This window comes from Cydia strobilella, chromosome 15 (genome assembly GCF_947568885.1).
Source record: "Cydia strobilella chromosome 15, ilCydStro3.1, whole genome shotgun sequence".
NCBI classification, from domain to species: Eukaryota; Metazoa; Arthropoda; class Insecta; order Lepidoptera; family Tortricidae; genus Cydia; species Cydia strobilella.
Window position 1 is genome coordinate 334803 of NC_086055.1, and position 23149 is coordinate 357951.

A 23149-nucleotide genomic window follows, 5' to 3' on the forward strand; every position below is an offset into this window, starting at 1 on the left:
TGGCCAGTTAGGGTTAGATCAGGTTCGTATGCAAATGCGAGTTACCGTAAGCCGGAATACCTTGCGATGCGGGAAAGTATCACGCGAGAGTGCATTCCAATAACCAACGGTGACAATGTTTTAAGATGAATCAATGTAAAAAAGTTTAAAAGAAATGTATGATTAACATGTTTTAAAAAGGAAATTTCAATTTTAATTGTTTAGGAAGTAGAAGACGTAACAACCATCTAAAATCAGATCCGCCTTTGTACCATTTTAGCGTATAATTCGTCACATCTCATCTTTAGTTTAGGCAGATGAGCGAGCATGCGCCGAAAGCGTTTGCTAATTAATTATATGGGGCATTTTCTATGAAAAGGGACCTTATTGTCGATGGCGCTTACGCCGCACAGCGTCGCGCGGCATTGTATTTATATCGGAGCATCGTTTATAATGGCGTAAGCGCCATCGACAATAAGATTAGAGCTAAGAATATGTGATAAAATCATTAGAAGATTTAACACCACTGCAATCTTGACTAGGGCCCGTTCAGAATTTAAAACCGCGTAGTGTTTGTGTGCGCGATCAAAGTGAATTTATCAACTAACAGAACTGTCTAACTAACACTATGACTATAAGTAATACATGAGAAAAGTGAGTCAAGATGGCGAGCCATGGAGACAGGGAGTCTAGGAGTTCGAGGGCGAGCGACTCTCCCGGGGACACCATGAACGACGTCTATGCTGCCTGGCGTAAGTAACATACATATTAATAGTTAGCCATACACGCACGGATTTGCCCGTCGGATCTACCTGAAAGATGTGTCTGGCGGACACATCCCTCAATGTGTGGCGAGAAATAGACACAGATGGGTAGCGGACGGGCATCCGGCGGACAAATCTGTGTCTATTTCTCACCACACATTGACGGATGTGTCCGCCAGAAACATCTTTCAGGCAGATCCGACGGGCAAATCCGTGCGTGTATAGCTAGCTATTGCCCCTTCCTTTACGACCTAAAGTAAAAAGTTTAGGCTATTCCCAGTAGTTACCATCTTATCAACCGTAATAGCAATGTTGTTTGAGTGCAAGGTGCTGAGAACTACTGCGAATATTATGTACCCCAGCAATAACAGATAGGTACAATGTGTTGCACAATTGTTCAGAATGCAACCTTCGCGGACGGACGCGGATGTAAACTACTTCCCTGTTAAAATGCAGTCACTTGCACTTTCCGACAGATAGAAATGTTAATTAGGTTTCTTTTGTTAATTAGCGTTGACAGTTTGAATGATGTTTTCATGATATGTCATTTCGTTAATGTTACTTAAATATTTAAAGTTGACATTATCAGACATTCTGCTGTCAAAATTGATTACTTAGTAGTAATCAAGTAGTTAATATTGACAAGTTCTTTCGTTTGTGTGGACTTTCCGATTTATTAAATAGAGATTGCGTTCAGATTTGACTTCTTTTTAGGGTTCCGTACCCAAAGGGTAAAAACGGGGCCCTACTAAAACTCCGCTGTCCGTCTGTGCGCTGTCTGTCACCAGGCTGTATCTTATGAACCGTGATAGCATAGATAGGTGAAATTTTCACAGATAGTGTATTTCTGTTGCCGCTACAACAACAAACACTAAAAAGTACGGAACCCTCGGTGGGCGAGTCTGACTCGCACTTGTCCGGTTTTTTTAATGTTTATTAAAGTATTTTCTTAGAAATAATTATTATGATGTAGTATGCATTCTCATCTTATTTGTTTGCATAATGTTAATGCATTTTTCACAGCATAGAACCTATACTGTTTCATCATATTAGCATAGATCCTGCATAGCCTGTATACTTGTATGTATATAGGCTTATGACTAATTCTTCCCAATGGCATCGACATCGCTTTTAACAGGTTTCAGTTTAGCAACTGCACCGGCCTTGTTGCATTCTGCCCTCGTTATGTAGCCATTGTCTATAACTATAGGTACCACCGTTTGCACATGTCGCCAATTCCACTATTGTTCCGACAACAATAGTCACTTGGTCAACCACTGAGCACCGTTGACCTGAAAGCGATTTCGCAATCATTACGTTTTGATTGTGTGGTTACTATCACTTGCAGAACGATCATCCCAAGGAGTTTTTGATATCCGTATATTTGTTATGGATCTGTAGACCATTAACAAAGGTTTTGAAGCGAATGCTCGCTTGTGATGGTGATGCAGGCATGGAAAAGGTCGTGGAACCGGTCGGTCGGCCTTTGAGCAAAACATCACATCCCTATATGGGGCTCGCAAGGTGGTCGCGTGCTTAATTGGGATGCAGTCTTTAAATACATGGCAGGTTTTAGTGGGGTTACGGATTTTAATTGTGTCTTTTAAAGGGTATGCTTGCGATGTTTTTAAGCCATAAAGGAATTAATTTTGCCAAATCCAATTTTGACAAGAATAAAAAAGATAAACAAGTTGTGGCTAAAATATACCCTTGCCACATCTAGCTTGTATTATTTGTATTTGTTACACGAAACATCTGTTGGTAAATACATATTTGTGCCATTTTTAATCAAAAGGGTACATTGTCGGTTGTCAATAAGGCGCTATTTGCATACAGCTTCAATTTGAAATTAACCTTATTGACAAGCGACAATGTGGTACCTTTTGGTTGAAAATGTCACATTTATTGGTTAGCGACTTCTAAAAAGATCGGTATAAGCCGTAGTATTTTGTCACCTACATACTCGTAGCTCGTAAACGTCTAAACTGACGCGTATCGGCATTCGGCATGGCAGCGAAATAGTGTGGGATTTGTCGCTTATTTTCGCGTTTTCACGGTCTATCGCTCGCCAAGATAGCAAAAACAAACTGTACACGTAAAGACTTATGACACAAACTCTACACAGTATGTCTTATGACACTCATGCACCAAGTCAATTGACCATTATTAACCAATTCTTTGTCTATTCCAGATGAAATGCTAGAAGGCGAGGGCGCTGGGCTGGCGGCTCGCGTGGCAGAGCTGGAAGTCCGCTGCGCCCGGCAGGCTGAGGAATTACTATGTCTTCGGTCCACCCTAGCTGATGCCCTACGAAGGCTCAACGCTTTAGAAGGGAGAGCTCCAGCATCTTCAACACCTCAAAGAAATGGTGGTTACACAGGTGGGAATCAGATCTTGAACCATGTTAAGAAACATCTTCTAGATTAATGCCAGAAGACATGTGGCTGATCTGGAACTCTTAGCTGATGCTCTACGGAGGCTTAACGCTTTAGAATGAAGAGCACCAGCGTCGTTGACACCTCAGGGAAATGGTAAGATGACTGAAGAACTTATGTCTTCTGACCTCTCTAGTCGATGCTTTACAAGCCCAACGCGTTGGAAGGATGAGCGCCAATCAATAAGAATCAGTCAGTCCTATACCTACGTTCCATTTGCTTACTTCATCTCATCCAGTGCCGGCCCGAGTCCTTGATCAGGGTAGAGCGAAATCGGGTTTTGGCGCCCTTCGTTGAAGCTTTTTACCCAAAAGCAAAACGAACCGTATTTTTGGACCCGCGTCACACTCGCGTCTTTTAAAACTTTTTTTTCTCATTTGCCATTTTGACGCTCCCCTTGCCATCCGGCGCCTAGAGCGGCCGCTCCACTCGCTCTACCCTAGATCCGGCCCTGATCTCATCTGTATGCATTATTTTACCGATAGTCTAACTAGACAATGTCTTATAAAATGAGTTCCTCTGACTGAACTACGCTTGAGAAACTCCATAATGTCCCTAAGTTAGTTTCAGATGCAAATCATAAAACATCTTCTTGTTTAGAAACGATACCTTTTTACTAAATTTAACTAGGTCACTAATAATGCTTCTTTTTGAATTCCAGGGTCATCAGGCACTCCAACGAGAGAGCTAAGGCTACGGCAACCTTCCTACAGAGAGACTGCTAAACGGACGTCCAGCTATGGTTCCACGGCATCCTCACTCCCACAAAGGTGAGCATTTCTATAATACTGTAAAACCACTGAATTATAGTTCAAAAGCTCCCAGCTATGGTCCAAAATGAACTTCGATACTTCGTTCAGGTGTGGCTATTTAAATGTCATATTTCCATGGCGAAATATTTTTATAAATGGAAGAAAAAGCTTACACAAAACGAAAAAGAACTTTGGTAGGTATTCGAACTTAATTACGTGTTGAACTTGTGCTGTGGACCATATTAGTTTGCAACTTTGCATACTGGAATATATTTAGTTAGGAATTTATTTTACGGTACCGTATACTTCTAACATTCACTATGATCACAAATGTGTCGACAATAGTCTGGTATATCATTGTATACTATTATTTATTTATCGTATGGCAATCAATACACACACTTCTTAAATTAAACTTAACATCAAAATTTACAATTCCGCAGATACAAACTCGCGCTTTCTGTCAGATTTTTTAAATCCTCAACTGGGCCATTATATCTGTTAACAGGGCACTGAAATACCATTGTATACTATTTACTTATATTTAAATGAAGATGAGACGTTTATAGTCGCACTTTCACACTTCCTCACTGGAAAGTCTGCGCAGAATTAGCTTAGACGAACTCAAACTTAATTTAGCATTGTACAGTATGAGTATTGACACACTTAATTCAATGTTACATACTCTAGTTACCTATTGCCGTGGCCGTTTACTTCAAACATCTTTTGTATATATCCACTTTGTTCAAAGTCATCGAAATCGAAATCTACGATCATTAACAACTCTTACAAATCGTGCTGGAATATATCGATTACTCGATGTTCTATCCATTAGCTACTTTATAATTATAACTTATAACACATCCATAATTTCCATCCATAATCAAAAAGTCTTAATAGCAGCTACATCTGAATAGAAATATGTCGTTGTCCGTAAGCTTAAAGTTCATTAATTTGTTTCACGGAATGTTAAATCAATTACTGATTTCTTCATTTTATCGTCTACACTGTTTTACAATTCCTAAACCTTATGGCAAAGACATTAAGGCCTACCGGTGGTAAATTGAGAGTTTTGCGTATGGTTTGGCAACTTTAATGAAGTGGTTGATGGGCTTAATGGTTAGTAATCATAAATCATGTTCAGTAAATACGTTCGGACCACCCAGGATTCTACTTGGTTACATAAATACATACGAGTAGGTATGCGGAAGTCTCTCAGTCACTGACTATTTACTCAATATCGATTGAGCTGCCGTTTCAGTGTGACGTAATGGGAAAGGCGACTGCGAAATGGCATTTAAAACTTTCCTGAAACAACTTTTTTGGATTAGTATGATGGTGGGAAGTAGTCTTAATTCTAACTCTGCTAAAGTGATTCAATGTGTCCTTTTCCGAATTTTTCCGAAATGAGAATTCACCATGTAGGGAATTCTTATGAACGCCACTAGAATGTTTTTGAGAAAGCTAATTGTAGATGGCTCTTTCGTAGATTCCTTTTCATGAAAGACTAAAACAGGGTTCTCCACACTACGGCCTGCGGGCCGAATATGGCCCACGAGGCTGCCAACCCGAAACGAAAGCGGCGACTTGGACGTGTTGCTATAAGGTCAAAGAGTTTGGAAATCCCAGATGTAAGGCATAAATACTATAAATAAGAAAACATTTTGACTATAGCCTCCCCAATTAACTTTAGACTTCTCTATTCCAGACGCGGCCCACAGCACCAGTCCACAGGCTCGCTGCAGTCGGACTCGCCGGCCTCGTCGTCCTCGCTGTCCCCGGCGCCCTCGCCCTCGCCGCGCGCCACCCCCGCGCCGCACAGGTCGCAGGCTAGCCTGTATGTGTACACATCTCATGTTATACACCACACTAGTGGCCCCACCAAGCCACAGGCTCGCTGCAGTCGGACTCGCCGGCCTCGTCGTCCTCGCTGTCCCCGGCGCCCTCGCCCTCGCCGCGCGCCACCCCCGCGCCTCACAGGTCGCAGGCTAGCCTGTATGTGTACACGTCTCATGTTATACACCACACTAGCGGCCCCACCAGGCCACAGGCTCGCTGCAGTCGGACTCGCCGGCCTCGTCGTCCTTGCCGTCAACAGCCAATAGTAAACGACGCATTAGGGCCTTGCGACTTGCCTACGTTCGGTTCGCTTTGGTACATAATGATATGGCATACATTATGTGACGTTTTTAATTAAAAGGTACCAAATTTTTTGGGTTCAAAAAGGTAGATTTTAAATTGAAGCCATATGGAAATATCGCCTTATTGACAACCGACAATAAGTATTTGATTGAGAATGGCACATATGCTATCGTACCGGGCTTCGCCGTTGAGTGCCCCGAAAACCGTATGCACCTGTTATCCCATTAAAAAAAAATGGTATAAGAGAAAAATGCGATATCTTATAATTATTCATGTGATATTACTCAATTCTTATACCCAGATGGTTGTCACACGTAAAGACAGTGCAATCATTGCATTGTTTAGGAACTTATCTAAAACAACCATCATTGTATCCGTTTCGTTTGCGCCTGTACGTAACATCATTGCAAAGACCGGTTGACTCATATACATATACATAAGGTACAAACATTAACGTACTCCGCTCCGCGGTATAAACAATTAGTTTTACGTCGTAAGCAATAAACATAATGTAGGTCTCAATTAAGTAAGTAGGTAGCTAAACAAATGCTGAAAAATAAGAATATTATTTAAATATATATAAGATATTTATTATTTGTGTCCAAGAATTCTACGTATAAGACGGGCTTACCCATAATTTAATGAAAATAAATGAAAGGCACATTGTGGCCCATAGATAAATACATGCAAAGATAGATATAACTCCGTAATAGATGGATACAGTCTAAGGAAAAAACGTGCCTCGAAAATCAAGAAAATTTGATTCTCGTTCAGAGAGCACTACTGCTTTGGCCAATTGTCGTATAGATGGCGTTGATGGTTTCGTTTGTTATTTAACAATGTTAACGCATATCAGTGAAAGAACATGGGTCAAAATCATAAAAATAATTAATGCAAATAAAAAAAATCATTTATCCATATCTAAATACATTTTATCGTATTTTTAAAAATATTTATTTTTAGTTTTAAAGTGTGTCGACAGATGGCAGTGAATTTACTGGGGTTACAAAATTTACTAGTAAATTTAGTAAATTTAGTACCGCTCTAGTATAAGTTACTCTATGATACATGTATATGTATTTAAGAGTGAAACAGTTTGATATACCGACTGCAAAGATAAAATTCTCAATAGTGATTAAATTATTTCACTCGTTTCTGTTGCAACTTGGAAAAATTAATTCCAGTAATAATAGTACGGCACTATATTTTTGAAGAATAGGTTCTTTTTACTTGTTCTCGATTGTTAGTTGGTTTTCAGCATCCATAATGTTATGGTCTGGTGTTGTTTCTTATTTTGTTATTTAAAGGTTTGGAGTTGAAACTCTAGGTCCATGGGGTCCCAGCGCGCATAAGTTGTTTGCAGAAATCGCGAAGCGTCTGGTTGACGTAACTGGTGACCGAAGAGCTGGCGGCTTTCTCGCACAACGTATCAGCATTGCGATACAGCGGGGAAATGCCGCCAGCATCCTTGGTACAATGCCTCAAGCTCAAGGGCCTATTTTAGATTCAAGCTAGTTATTAATTTCGTTTACGTAGTACCACTGTATATACCCCAAGGTTTGTTATTTGAAAGATATGAGAATTGCTGTTTCTATTTCACTTTAGATAATTTTTATTTGTGTCTTCTCTTTAGTGTTACTTCTATACGTTACAGCTTACATACCTACTTTTGTTATCATTTCTTTATCTTAGATCTATTTATGTTCAATATCAAGCTAAGCTTTACGCTATTCTGCAGTTATTTATGGTGCTTATTTTCTTATGATATTTGAGAAATCAGCCTAATTCACTTTTCTTAATACTTATACTAATGTAAGAAGCAACTACGATTCCTAGGTCTCCTTATTTAAATACTACATGTGCATTAGCAATTTACAAATAAGAACGTTTTTATATAAAAAACTGGCCAAGTGCGAGTCGGACTCGCGCACCGAGGGTTCCGTACTTTTTAGTATTTGTTGTTATAGCGGCGACAGAAATACATCATCTGTGATAATTTCAACTGTCTAGCTATCACGGTTCATGAAATACAGCCTGGTGACAGACAGACGGACAGCGGAGTCTTAGTAATAGGGTCCCGTTTTACCCTTCGGGTACGGAACCCTAAAAAGACAGCCGAGATAGAGTCGGATCATACTAACTATGCATGGCATTTGCAATGACAAAGCGTGGAAATGTCATCATTAAAGTCAAATTTCTATGACGTTTATTTTGACACTTTATTCTGTTAAAGTCAGTGCAAAGTTAGGTTAGGACTAGTAGCTTTCTCCATTTGCAAAATTAAAGTATTGGGTTGATTTCTCTGGCATTGTACTCGTAAACGCTATCGCTATAACGTAGATGTTCCACTGTAGATCCCGCAACAACTCCACGTCCAGCAACCAGAGCCAGAGCCCCGGAGGGAACAATCTCACCAAGCGGTGGAGCTCCACCGGAGACTTCAACGCACAGGGACTCATTCCCAACATCAGGTGGGTCTAGACGCCGATAGGCAACCTACATTTCATGGCAACCAGAGGCACGGTGATTCGCAGAGACATATTGTACTTAATATCAGGTGGGTTTAGCGAAGCCAGTAAACAACCAAAATTTATAAGAAAAATAAATAAATATTAGTGGAAATCTTGCACAGATCAACCTAGCCCCAAAGCTTGTACTATGGGAGCTAGGCGACGATATACATACTTATATAGATAAATACAAGATACATAGAAAGCACCCATGACTCAGGAACAAAAATCTGTGTTCGTCACACAAATAAATGCCCTTATCGGAATTCGAACTCAGGACCATTAGTTTCACAGGCAGGGTCTCTATCCACTAGGCCAGACCATTTGTCAATATATACGCAATACACATACGCTCTAGCACTTACTGCGTTTTTACTATTATTTTTTTTACTTTTGGTTATAAGTTTTGGTTGTTAATCGACAGTAGGTATTCTAGTCTAGTAAAAAACTTAAGAACTTAAATGTTGCTAAACTAACAGCTATTTGTGCATTATGTAGTCCATAAAAAATATGTCGATCCTTGCATAATAGTTATTTACAGTACATATGGTGCTACTTTCTCGCACTAGTGCGTAAAAAAGCACTTTTCGTGCATGTGTCGAAAGTTTAAAGGGCCATATGTACTGTAAAACGTTGTACGATACACGTGCGAAAGGGTAATTCGCAACTCGTGTCGATTTAAAACACTCCCTGCGGTCGTGTTTTAATTTATCGCCACTCGTTTCGAATTTCCTCTTTTCCGCACTTGTATCGTAAATAACTATTTCGATACAAGTGCGGAATAGAGACTAGAACGGAGAATAGAACAACGTTTTACAGTACATATGGCCCTTTAAACTTTCGGCATATGCACAAAAAGTGCACTTTACGCACTAGTGCGAGAAAGTAGCACCATATGTACTGTAAAATTCTTAATTGATCCAAGATCGACTGAACTCAACGATTGGTAATGATTGTGGAACAGTAGCTATGGTGTACATTAGGTACTGGATGAAAAAGTGTAGATGCACCTTTATGATTAGGTACAGTCAAGTGTAAAAATATGGGTGCACTCATCCCATGTCCCATAGCTCTTATGCCAGCGAATGAAGAACTATGGGACATATTTTTATGTAAGTTGTATGCACCCATATTTTTACACTTGACTGTACAGTGTTATCTTTTTTAAGTTTTTTGCTGTCAAGTTAAGACGATGTTTTAATAAAGATAGGTACCGCATGTTTTTTTATGGTTTAAAGGGGCCCACAGACTATCAGTCCGCCGGACGATTCAGTTGTTCGGAACTGTCAAATTTTTGTTCTAACTGACAGGCCGATATCGTCCGGCGGGCTGATAGTCAGTGGGCCCTTTAACGCATTAATTTCTTGCATGACTTGTATATTTGAAAAGCAAAGCTTCGAAATTCTTTTGATACTTCAGTAAAGCGGTAGTGTAGAAAATCACGCCGTTCATCTACTTAATTTAAACTTGACAAAAAGTAAGAATTAACTTTTAGTGCAGGTTTGTAGTGCCACTTTGTTGATTAAAATTCTGCGTTTGATGAACAGCGTATTTTTGAACTGTTTAGTTTTTTGGTAATGGCAGTGGTATTCAAGAAGAGTTTCATCATCATCATCATCATATATTTAAGAGTTATACTCTTGTCGGTGGAGCGATTTCCATAAGTGTCGGTCCTCTGCCTTCTCCTTGACAGCCTGATACGACACGACGTTGAGTTTTTCCTTTACTTGATCTATGTATGTTCTCCTTGGTCTCCCCCTCCGCCTCCTTGCCTCAACTCTCCCTTCAATTACGTTCTTGATAAATTCGTCGTGTCGTAGCAGGTGTCCAAGCATCTTTCCTCTTCTATTTTCTATGGTTCTCAACAAACTCCTCTTCTCTCCTACCATGCGTAAAACCTCTTCATTTGTTTTCTTCTCCGTCCAACTGACCTTTGCCATTCGACGCCAGCACCACATCTCAAAAGCCTCCAGCCTTGCCCAAGAAGAGTTTAGAGGTAACCAATCCATCGATCGTTGATTGATTCTACCAAGTTAACCGGTGAACGATAAATCGATATTTTTTCTACATGCAACGCAACAGGAAACTGTGTTGTAGTTAAATGTAGTGTTGGACGTTGGTAAAAACTGGAGTTACCTATAATTGAAAAAAAAAAAAAAAAAAAAACTCAATCTTGGATTTAATGACGAGTCTTAAAAGAAATATGGGTCTTGTTGAGGGAATCGATTTTATAGTTTTTATGTATGTAGTAGTTTATGAGGTAATGTAAAACAGGCTTTGCTGATTGAATCAAAATTTAAATAAATGTGGTATTTTCTATAAAATCTTATTGTCGATGGCGTTTACGAGAACGATGCTCCGATATAAATACAATGCCGCGCGACGCTGTGCTGCGTAAGCGCCATCGACAATAAGGTCCCTTTTCATAGAAAATGCCCCAAATAAAAGTGAATGATCCAAAGACTTGTCTCTATCAAGCAGTAGTAGATAGTGCATGTAATGCTATATACATTCTGTACGTATTCGTACATACAGACATTTCAAAAGTAGTAGCCAGGCAATATACATTCTGTACGTATTCGTACATACAGACATTTCGAAAGTAGTAGCCTTTATTGCATTTAAGAATACAAGTGTGCTTTCAAACTATATAAAAACTTAGCTTATTTAGCTACAGCTATTCTTTTAGTTTTCTTTTTAATGTTGTCTAAGTTCTAATGTTCTGTTCGTTCCCTTTAGATTTACGACCACAAAGTCGTTGTTAAACTTGTATTCTAAATCGCCGCAGAACGGGCCAATTCTCAAACACGGGTAAGTTTTGCACCAGATCTACTGGAACACGGTGTTGGTGTGTTGGTTTATTGGTGTTGGTTTATTGGCGGTGGTACTCGTATTTTCAACCTTTTACAATGTAATAGTTTTTAAGGTGTTGGGTTGGGTTGGGTTTTTTGGTGTCGGGTTTTTTGTGTGGGTTTGGTCGTCTGATTTTGGTGTTGGTTTCATGATGGGTTTATTTATGTAGGTATACATTTTCCGTTGCCGGTTAAAAACTAGAAACTATTGTATTATTACAATCCTTCAAACACAACAAAGGAGCAGCGTTTAACGAATTTTTGTGTAAAATAAAAAACAGGCCAAGTGCGAGTCGGACTCGCGCACCAAGGGTTCCGTACCATTACGCAAAAAAGCGGCAAAAAAATCACATTTGTTGTATGGGAGCCCCACTTAAATATTTATTTTATTCTGTTTTTAGTGTTTTTTTGTTACACCGGCAACATCAGAAATACATCTGTGAAAATTTCAACTGTCTAGCTATCACGGTTCATGAGATACAGCCCGGTGACAGACGGATAGACAGACGAACGGACAGTTGAGTCTTAGAAATAGGCTCCCGTTTTTACCCTTTGGGTACGGAACCCTAAAAAGCGCATTTGTTTCGAACTTACACAACTCTTGATATTTCACGCAGCCGCGCGTACGTCAAATGCGAAACGCGTTATTAAAACGCTTGACACGTAATATGCGTCAAGTATCTCATACTGTCCCGGTTGCCCTTTTTTGGATTGTGTCCTTTAACGTACTGATAGCAATAATTACAAGTACAAGTTACAAGCGACAGCAAGTCATGAAGAAAACTGGATGTTTCCAGTCATGTAATAGGTACCTACCTAATTTACTAAAACTACTTTTTTTATACCACGTCGGTGGCAATCAAGCATGCGGCCCGCCTGATGGTAAGCAGTTACCGTAGCCTATGGACGCCTGCAACACCGGAGATATTACACGCGCGTTGCCGACCCTATTACATATTTAAATTAAATAAATCTGGAGTCATTATGTCCTAGAAACTCGACAATCGCCAAGAAATAATCGTGTGTCTTATTAATTAGGGTTCCGTACCCAAAGAGTAAAAACGGGACCCTATTACTAAGACTCCCCTGTCCGTCTGTTCGCCTGTCCGTCCGTCTTGTCTGTCACCAGGCTGTATCTCATGAACGTGATATTAGCTAGACAGTTGAAATTTTCATAGATGATGTATTTCTGTTGCCGCTATAACAACACATACTAAAAAGTACGGAACCCTCGGCGCGCGAGTCCGACTCGCACTTGGCCAGTTTTTTTTTTAGTCTTGTTCAATTTTTCTGATGATATAAAGGTCGTTTGCGGAAGTAAAGTGCGGCTGACCTTCCGTTGTCAAACATCGGTTTAGTCAGACAGTGACAATTCTGTACGTATGTGAATTCGTTCTCTTAAATAGGTATGAACCGGACAGACGGTGTGGTCAACGTCATACGGCCTTAACAAATGGATGAATGCAGAAATTGCTGAATGATATCACGCCGACAATATCAAGGAGATTACTCTTGAGTCTTGACTCACTTCGCGTTGAATGAAAAAACGTCAAATGTAAATTTCCTTAGTAGAAGTAGGTAGCTAAGTGGATGAGGTGTTTAAAACTATCACAGACCCAAGGTATCCATGCATTCTAATAGGAAATACAGGGCATATAGGAAATACAGGACAGGGTGACAGGTCCTCCCAAGAGGGTAATCTATTATCTTGTAACGAACTCATGCCAACCAATGCGAACGGTCGAATAAGTATGTTTTTTCTGTAAAACTCCAATTGCCAGTTGTCAGAAAAAGAAGAACGAAGCGGTTTTCACATTGTATGCGCATCCGCACACCGGAGCGGCGTGCGGAGCCGCATCCAATGTGAAGACCGCCTTAGAATACACGACCTACTTTACAGTTCACGGTCATCTCAACGCGAAGTTGCTGCGAATAAACGCCGGCGTATTAAGTCATATTTACCGACTTAAATACAATGTGCATGAAGTCAGGCTATCCTCAAATACCTCAACAACAAAAGCCATTAACAAGTGATTCCTTTATTTGTAGCGCAAACATTACTGCTTCAATTGTGAGCCCACAATAAGTAAACCAATAAAAGCGGTAATGTATGAGGCAGAGTTTAATTTGTACGCTATTTAAGTAAGAGGTGCGCTGCCGTTCCGCGATTACCGTACACGTCAGGTCAGTCTGTTGCCGTTTTTCTCGAACGCCGGCTGTTTGGCCACGATCTGTGCCGCAACTCGTTTTGCAATAAAAAAGTAAGCCGTGTCATCCGCGCGTTTTCGGAATTTAAAAATATAATTTGTGTGCGCCATGGATGAAAGGTAATTTGCCTAGTTTTCATGACATTTTTTGACTGTTATTTTATTACTATACCTAAATAACCTGCGTATTGTTTCCTCTGATCTGATATAGATAATAGTTCCGTTGTAATGATCTATTATGGCCTGCTATTACAAATAAAAGCTTTTAACACGATAATATATTTTCATTTTAGTTTGGTGCTTTAAGTTGGTAAGGACTCGGTAGCGAGCGGTACTTTTTTTGGGATCTCAGTGCATTGTTAACTCCATTTTAAGGCGAGATGTCGTTCACCCCGATGTAAGTTGCTTTTATGGTTGCGATGTAAGTGGGTTTTTGGTACTTTGTCGTAGTTTAAAAGTGGATTTAAAAGGCATGGACATTCACTAACCAGCGTGATTTCTTGGCAAATAACATAATGATAGGATTAAACGAACTTACCTGAAGTGAAGTTCAATCCTGATTATATGAAGTATTTAGTCCTGGATAATTTTAACAGTGTAGTAGTCTCGATCGCTGGCCAATCTGACGCGAATTTAGAGTCGCCGAGATGAAAGAAAAAATTACCAACTGTCACGATGACATTCATATAGTTTAGAGTATTCATGCACTAAATGGGAAGTAACCATGGATTCATGGTTACTCGAGGAGGGTGGGGATACCCCTTATCCAGGACTAAATACTTCATATAATCAGGATTGAACTTCACTTCAGGTAAGTTCGTTTAATCCTATCATTATATTCGTATTTAGTCCTGGATAATTTTAACAGTGTAGATGTTTAGAGAAGATAATTAAATAATTTGTAAAAATAAATGTCTCAAAAATCTACCTAAAAACAAGCACTTGTATTTTTGGCAAGAATATGTATATCTATATATTATCTATCATGGAAACCTATACCTATCTCTATATTCCATAAAAAAATTAAAATTAAGGCTAAATAAACAAGTCGCTATGAGAAATCTCAAAATATCAAAATCGGCTTTTGAGTTTCCTGGCAAAAAGCAGAGAAATTTTAAAAAATTCTCCGACCAATTACATGAGAATTACCAATAATAAAATTAGGTTTTGAACTTATACTACTTTAATGGGTAAATACTCTGAGAATCAGAGATTTATTTACTGCGTTCAAAGTTTTGAACATGTAAAGATAAGAGTTTTGAGTTTTGATGTAAAGATAATTCATATCTAACAAGAGCAGCAGACAGTAACAGAGTAGTTATCTGGAGCATCCCTTTATGCTTAAAACATTATGTTCACTGGTGAGACCTACCCATATACTATGATCTTTATCTTGACCAATGTGAGACATCATAATTAGAAAATGTAAAGAAAATATGTAATAATGTACCTATATTGCGGTATATAAATATAAAGCCTCCATAAAAGAAAGAAGACATGAGAACTGTCAAAGATAAAGATAAAAGATATTTATTCGTTACTATTTATCTACCCTTTATTTTCTTGTTGCTTGTCTAAGACACATCAGACAAGGTTTTAAGACATTATGATGCTATAGTTTTCTCTTATATTATATTTGTTTATTCCAATAAATACATATTTCATTTCATTTATTTATTCATAAACAATAATAAATTGAGTCTAGACAGTCATATTTTCGGGGCATCACCCAGTAAAGGAAAAACGTGGCGTGGCAGTCTTTATTATTAATTTTTCTTCTCTAAAGATTTTAAAGAGTATTGCTGTTTTAAATAAACATAAAAATAAAAGGAACTGTATTATTTGTTGAAACATGAAATATCTAAGACTGTAATTTTACTTTCAAAATCTCAAGTTGATTTATTATTTGTAACATACACCCTTAAGAAGACACTCATTGCTTCACATTCACGCAATTAAGCGTAATAGATTGTATCATGTCCATATTTTAAAGTCTGAATACCACTCTTCTTTTCCCAGACCTGGTGTATCTTGGGAGATTAGGACATGCTCGGAGTTGTTTAAACAACTTTCAACAATAGTACTAATAAATGTACATGGTGATTAAACATTAGATAGCTTATGTTGGAAGGGATTTAAGCACCCTTATTTAAAAAGTTGTTAAGTAACCACTTAACTAAGCTAAGTAAGTAATAGTCACTTACTATGCTATAAGGGGTAATATAAATAATACATCCTACACTTAAATATTCTAAATTGCTTCCCTATCTAAAACAAGTTTCACATTGTCTTTTAATATATTTTATTTAATGTCTATATACATCTAGGAATATAAAAAGGTGATGCTGTTAGAGATAAAGAATCATATCTTTCAATTATTTGTTCTAGTATTTCTCAACCACTACCTACTGAATCTGACAAAAGATTCTAAATGAGTTAGTAAGTAAGCAATTTGAACCGAAACAACCTATAATTTTGGTTCAGATAATATAAATTCTTATTATATTGAAAATGTGTGAAATTACCACCACATATGTATGTGGATCGGTCTGTGGCGTTTCCTGCATAATTCCATAATAAAAGCCATGAATCAATTACAACATAAGCATTAGCCTTGAGAATCCGAAATACAATGAAAAACAGAAAATGACTATTCTCATTACATATCATAATTATGAGTTATTATGAACAGAAAGTTTGTCTCAAATGCTCTGTTAAATGCCACAAATAACTTCATAGATCAGTTTGGACAGTCTTACTGCTAAAAGGTCTTTCCAACTTCTGTTTGATCTATACTGAACATATTCATACAGAAAGTATATAAAAAACGATATAAATGAAATGCAACAATATGATCTGTTGTGAATTTTATTGTATTTGTGAAATTATTTCAATTCAATACTGATTATATAAATATAATTGATTAATTATATCATTACAAATAAAATAAAAATAAATAGGAATTGCTCATTATGGCATAAAGCATATTTTTCTTTTTGGAATCCAATTCTTTTTTCCATCTCAGCTCTATTATCGATAATTGTCTTCATCAGGTCCATCATCATCATCATCCCCCAACCGTTTAAAGTAATTTTACAGTACCAAGAGGTATCAAACATTCGAACACTTTGGATAAGAATCTTTCTAGTACATACCTAACTAATAATGTTGTTTTATTTAATGTCTTAGGCTTAAAGTTAGTAGACCCTTCAAAACCAAACAATACCAGGTAACGGGGACACTAATGTTTAAATGTTGGGAAATGTGATATGACTATTGCATAATACCTATAAACCTACATTATTATCTACCTACCTACCTACTTATATAACCTACCTACCTATTTAATATTACTTACATATCCATTAAATTTCTATTTCCTTATCACAAATGTATCGAAATCTGAGCTCGTGCTAAATTGAACCCTACCATTTTGTGAAAGGGTTCCAAGCAATTGTAGGAAAAATGTTGACACAATTTGCCTTGCCTTTATAAAAGGCCCAAAAGTTTGGTAAATAATTTAAATAAATGAGAGTTTGGAGCTTTGGACTTTCTCAGAATTTATAATTTATTGATATTAGACATCCACCCAATGGCTGACTGATTAAAGTTTTCTATGTATAGTCTTTGGTATTGTAAGTACCCTTGTTCACCTACAGTTTTGTATTTTATACAACTTACTGTTCATTATCTGTAATTTGAAGGAGGAATAAACTCTTGATTTAATTCAATATATAATTCATATTTCTGAAGGAAATGGAAATTATGTCATGTTTGATTATTTTGATCAAAGGCAATTGGGCTTTGAGAACCTAAAAATTTTAATGCACAACTGACTGGGCTATCCGGGAACATATCAAGAATAAGAATAAGAAATATTATCATAATTTGTTGTGATATTTATATTTCTTGTGAGAGTGGTTAAAATAAATTAGTATTTATATTTATAATTGAATTGAATTGAGTAACCCTTAAAGGGTTATTTTTCCTTATGATATTAGAAGGAATGTATTAGTCAACATGTATGGCAATTTACCAAACTGCCTGCAAAAGGAAAAAAAATCCGTTCTAACAATATGATATTATGAAATTTATGAAACAAGCTTAAGCTATAGAAAGCTTGTAAGAAGTGTTAATGAAAATAGTATATGCCATGAACCCCCAGATTTGATCTTCATAATAAGGCAGCTGTCTGGATCTTGTCCTTATAAAGGCTGATAGCATTCTTTTGCATATTAGTATAATATGAGTAGGTATGAAGACTATGAAGTGCACTACTGAGTCACTTATTTATTTACTGACTGCCTCTCTTCTGGATAAGGCTACAGAATTTTTGATTAGCAAAGGAATAATAAAAATGACATGCCTCAAAAGGGTTCAGCATATATTATAAGTGTTTGGTACAGACCTTAATCCAAATATTTTATTCCAGCAGCTTCCAGAATAATGTTATTATTTGTAAACAATAAGTCAGCACTTAATTAGCATACAATACTAGAATAAGCTAGTTGATATTCATGTACATGACACAGGACCCCGTTCATGACTGTGACAAGATGCGCTAAATTTGATCCAGATATTTGGGTTTCTTGTTAGGTCAATCTCAGCTGCTAATGTCATTATAAGAAATTAATTAGCTATTAAAAGACATTTCGTGTATTATCATCCCACGGATGACGTGTTTCTGGTCATATATTTAATTCCATTTTATTATTGAATATTCGGTTCTCTTACTTGTCCCACGGACGAAGGGCTTCTTGCTATGCAATGAGCATAGTAATTGAAGTCATTTTAAAAAGATCTGACCCTCGTTCCACGAACGAGGCACAATGTCGCCACGCGACATGTGGATATTTTTAAGCCAACATCTCCCAGAATGTCCCACGGACAAAGATAACATAACACCATGTCGCCACGCGACATATGGGTATTTTCAAGTCAACCCTTAAACAATGTCCAACAAGGACATAGACAAACTCGTCACACGAGAATGTATAAGAACTAGATACAAAATTGTATAGGTATTTTATAATAAAGTGAGGATAAGTACATAAACTATTGTATCACACCTCCAAGTTTCCCCACGGGAACACTTTTAGCACCTTATAGTAGCAAGAATTTGGAAAATGAAGACTGCTTCAATTATCTCCTGATGATAATGTACTTACGTTCCGATATTTTATAACTTTCACTTTCCATGTGCACTTTGCACCGCATATCGTCTTTTTAGGTATAACTGCATTGATTATTACGGGAAAACTAAGAATTACTCAATAAAACATAAATTGTTCATAAAGCGACATGTGCGTTATATGGCGCGCGAAAAAGATATGAATGTCATCGTGACAGTTGGTAATTTTTTCTTTCATCTCGGCGACTCTAAATTCGCGTCAGATTGGCCAGCGATCGAGACTACTACACTGTTAAAATTATCCAGGACTAAATACGAATATAATTAAGTGTCATTACTAACATTCATTCTAACGTGTGTTTTCATGTGTGTGTATCCGAACCATGGTTCAGATAATTATTTTAATTGAAATCACTTATTTATAGGCAAATATTTGAGGGTCCCTAGATGTAAAAAAGTTTGCGTTTGACAGTGCTTCAGTTCTATGTTTTTTTTTTTTAATTTAAATATTATGATCTTAAATTTGACGAATGTGAATATTCATCTTAGAAGTATTTATGAAATTTTATCGTACCTAATATTTTATAAATATAAATATTAATTATACTTAAATATTTAAGTATATTATGATATATTTACTACATTCTTAATCTGTTCAAAAATCAGAATTTAATACTTGTAATGATATGTCGTGTTTTTTAAAAGTATTTTGTGCAAGAGGTACATAATAAGGACTCTTAAAATTAAAGGGCCGAAGATACAAAACGAAACGAAGATGAGTTTTGTTTTGTAAAAACAGGCCCGAGAATTTTAAGATCGAATTATATACTGTTGCTCACAATATTAGACCACAGCAAACACCTAAAAATAGGAATAAAATCAAAGTAAATATTGGGTAAAAATAGGTATGAACCGGACAGACGGTGTGGTCAACGTCATACGGCCTTAACAAATGGATGAATGCAGAAATTGCTGAATGATATCACGCCGACAATATCAAGGAGATTACTCTTGAGTCTTGACTCACTTCGCGTTGAATGAAAAAACGTCAAATGTAAATTTCCTTAGTAGAAGTAGGTAGCTAAGTGGATGAGGTGTTTAAAACTATCACAGACCCAAGGTATCCATGCATTCTAATAGGAAATACAGGGCATATAGGAAATACAGGACAGGGTGACAGGTCCTCCCAAGAGGGTAATCTATTATCTTGTAACGAACTCATGCCAACCAATGCGAACGGTCGAATAAGTATGTTTTTTCTGTAAAACTCCAATTGCCAGTTGTCAGAAAAAGAAGAACGAAGCGGTTTTCACATTGTATGCGCATCCGCACACCGGAGCGGCGTGCGGAGCCGCATCCAATGTGAAGACCGCCTTAGAATACACGACCTACTTTACAGTTCACGGTCATCTCAACGCGAAGTTGCTGCGAATAAACGCCGGCGTATTAAGTCATATTTACCGACTTAAATACAATGTGCATGAAGTCAGGCTATCCTCAAATACCTCAACAACAAAAGCCATTAACAAGTGATTCCTTTATTTGTAGCGCAAACATTACTGCTTCAATTGTGAGCCCACAATAAGTAAACCAATAAAAGCGGTAATGTATGAGGCAGAGTTTAATTTGTACGCTATTTAAGTAAGAGGTGCGCTGCCGTTCCGCGATTACCGTACACGTCAGGTCAGTCTGTTGCCGTTTTTCTCGAACGCCGGCTGTTTGGCCACGATCTGTGCCGCAACTCGTTTTGCAATAAAAAAGTAAGCCGTGTCATCCGCGCGTTTTCGGAATTTAAAAATATAATTTGTGTGCGCCATGGATGAAAGGTAATTTGCCTAGTTTTCATGACATTTTTTGACTGTTATTTTATTACTATACCTAAATAACCTGCGTATTGTTTCCTCTGATCTGATATAGATAATAGTTCCGTTGTAATGATCTATTATGGCCTGCTATTACAAATAAAAGCTTTTAACACGATAATATATTTTCATTTTAGTTTGGTGCTTTAAGTTGGTAAGGACTCGGTAGCGAGCGGTACTTTTTTTGGGATCTCAGTGCATTGTTAACTCCATTTTAAGGCGAGATGTCGTTCACCCCGATGTAAGTTGCTTTTATGGTTGCGATGTAAGTGGGTTTTTGGTACTTTGTCGTAGTTTAAAAGTGGATTTAAAAGGCATGGACATTCACTAACCAGCGTGATTTCTTGGCAAATAACATAATGATAGGATTAAACGAACTTACCTGAAGTGAAGTTCAATCCTGATTATATGAAGTATTTAGTCCTGGATAATTTTAACAGTGTAGTAGTCTCGATCGCTGGCCAATCTGACGCGAATTTAGAGTCGCCGAGATGAAAGAAAAAATTACCAACTGTCACGATGACATTCATATAGTTTAGAGTATTCATGCACTAAATGGGAAGTAACCATGGATTCATGGTTACTCGAGGAGGGTGGGGATACCCCTTATCCAGGACTAAATACTTCATATAATCAGGATTGAACTTCACTTCAGGTAAGTTCGTTTAATCCTATCATTATATTCGTATTTAGTCCTGGATAATTTTAACAGTGTAGATGTTTAGAGAAGATAATTAAATAATTTGTAAAAATAAATGTCTCAAAAATCTACCTAAAAACAAGCACTTGTATTTTTGGCAAGAATATGTATATCTATATATTATCTATCATGGAAACCTATACCTATCTCTATATTCCATAAAAAAATTAAAATTAAGGCTAAATAAACAAGTCGCTATGAGAAATCTCAAAATATCAAAATCGGCTTTTGAGTTTCCTGGCAAAAAGCAGAGAAATTTTAAAAAATTCTCCGACCAATTACATGAGAATTACCAATAATAAAATTAGGTTTTGAACTTATACTACTTTAATGGGTAAATACTCTGAGAATCAGAGATTTATTTACTGCGTTCAAAGTTTTGAACATGTAAAGATAAGAGTTTTGAGTTTTGATGTAAAGATAATTCATATCTAACAAGAGCAGCTGACAGTAACAGAGTAGTTATCTGGAGCATCCCTTTATGCTTAAAACATTATGTTCACTGGTGAGACCTACCCATATACTATGATCTTTATCTTGACCAATGTGAGACATCATAATTAGAAAATGTAAAGAAAATATGTAATAATGTACCTATATTGCGGTATATAAATATAAAGCCTCCATAAAAGAAAGAAGACATGAGAACTGTCAAAGATAAAGATAAAAGATATTTATTCGTTACTATTTATCTACCCTTTATTTTCTTGTTGCTTGTCTAAGACACATCAGACAAGGTTTTAAGACATTATGATGCTATAGTTTTCTCTTATATTATATTTGTTTATTCCAATAAATACATATTTCATTTCATTTATTTATTCATAAACAATAATAAATTGAGTCTAGACAGTCATATTTTCGGGGCATCACCCAGTAAAGGAAAAACGTGGCGTGGCAGTCTTTATTATTAATTTTTCTTCTCTAAAGATTTTAAAGAGTATTGCTGTTTTAAATAAACATAAAAATAAAAGGAACTGTATTATTTGTTGAAACATGAAATATCTAAGACTGTAATTTTACTTTCAAAATCTCAAGTTGATTTATTATTTGTAACATACACCCTTAAGAAGACACTCATTGCTTCACATTCACGCAATTAAGCGTAATAGATTGTATCATGTCCATATTTTAAAGTCTGAATACCACTCTTCTTTTCCCAGACCTGGTGTATCTTGGGAGATTAGGACATGCTCGGAGTTGTTTAAACAACTTTCAACAATAGTACTAATAAATGTACATGGTGATTAAACATTAGATAGCTTATGTTGGAAGGGATTTAAGCACCCTTATTTAAAAAGTTGTTAAGTAACCACTTAACTAAGCTAAGTAAGTAATAGTCACTTACTATGCTATAAGGGGTAATATAAATAATACATCCTACACTTAAAATATTCTAAATTGCTTCCCTATCTAAAACAAGTTTCACATTGTCTTTTAATATATTTTATTTAATGTCTATATACATCTAGGAATATAAAAAGGTGATGCTGTTAGAGATAAAGAATCATATCTTTCAATTATTTGTTCTAGTATTTCTCAACCACTACCTACTGAATCTGACAAAAGATTCTAAATGAGTTAGTAAGTAAGCAATTTGAACCGAAACAACCTATAATTTTGGTTCAGATAATATAAATTCTTATTATATTGAAAATGTGTGAAATTACCACCACATATGTATGTGGATCGGTCTGTGGCGTTTCCTGCATAATTCCATAATAAAAGCCATGAATCAATTACAACATAAGCATTAGCCTTGAGAATCCGAAATACAATGAAAAACAGAAAATGACTATTCTCATTACATATCAT

At 36.8% G+C, this 23149-nt stretch overlaps 1 protein-coding gene across 1 annotated transcript in view; it reads left to right on the top strand.

The window, feature by feature from the left end:
• Positions 1-628: 628 nt before the first annotated feature.
• The window catches only part of LOC134747786 (echinoderm microtubule-associated protein-like 2), a 66712-nt gene continuing 44191 nt past the window's right edge, over positions 629-23149 (top strand). Inside the window, exons 1-6 of the mRNA XM_063682428.1 lie at positions 629-731; positions 2935-3123; positions 3840-3948; positions 5639-5767; positions 8427-8543; positions 11322-11393. Coding sequence (XP_063538498.1) covers positions 644-731; positions 2935-3123; positions 3840-3948; positions 5639-5767; positions 8427-8543; positions 11322-11393 — 704 coding nt within the window. The 5' untranslated portion in view covers positions 629-643. The remainder of the gene's footprint in view (positions 732-2934; positions 3124-3839; positions 3949-5638; positions 5768-8426; positions 8544-11321; positions 11394-23149) is intronic.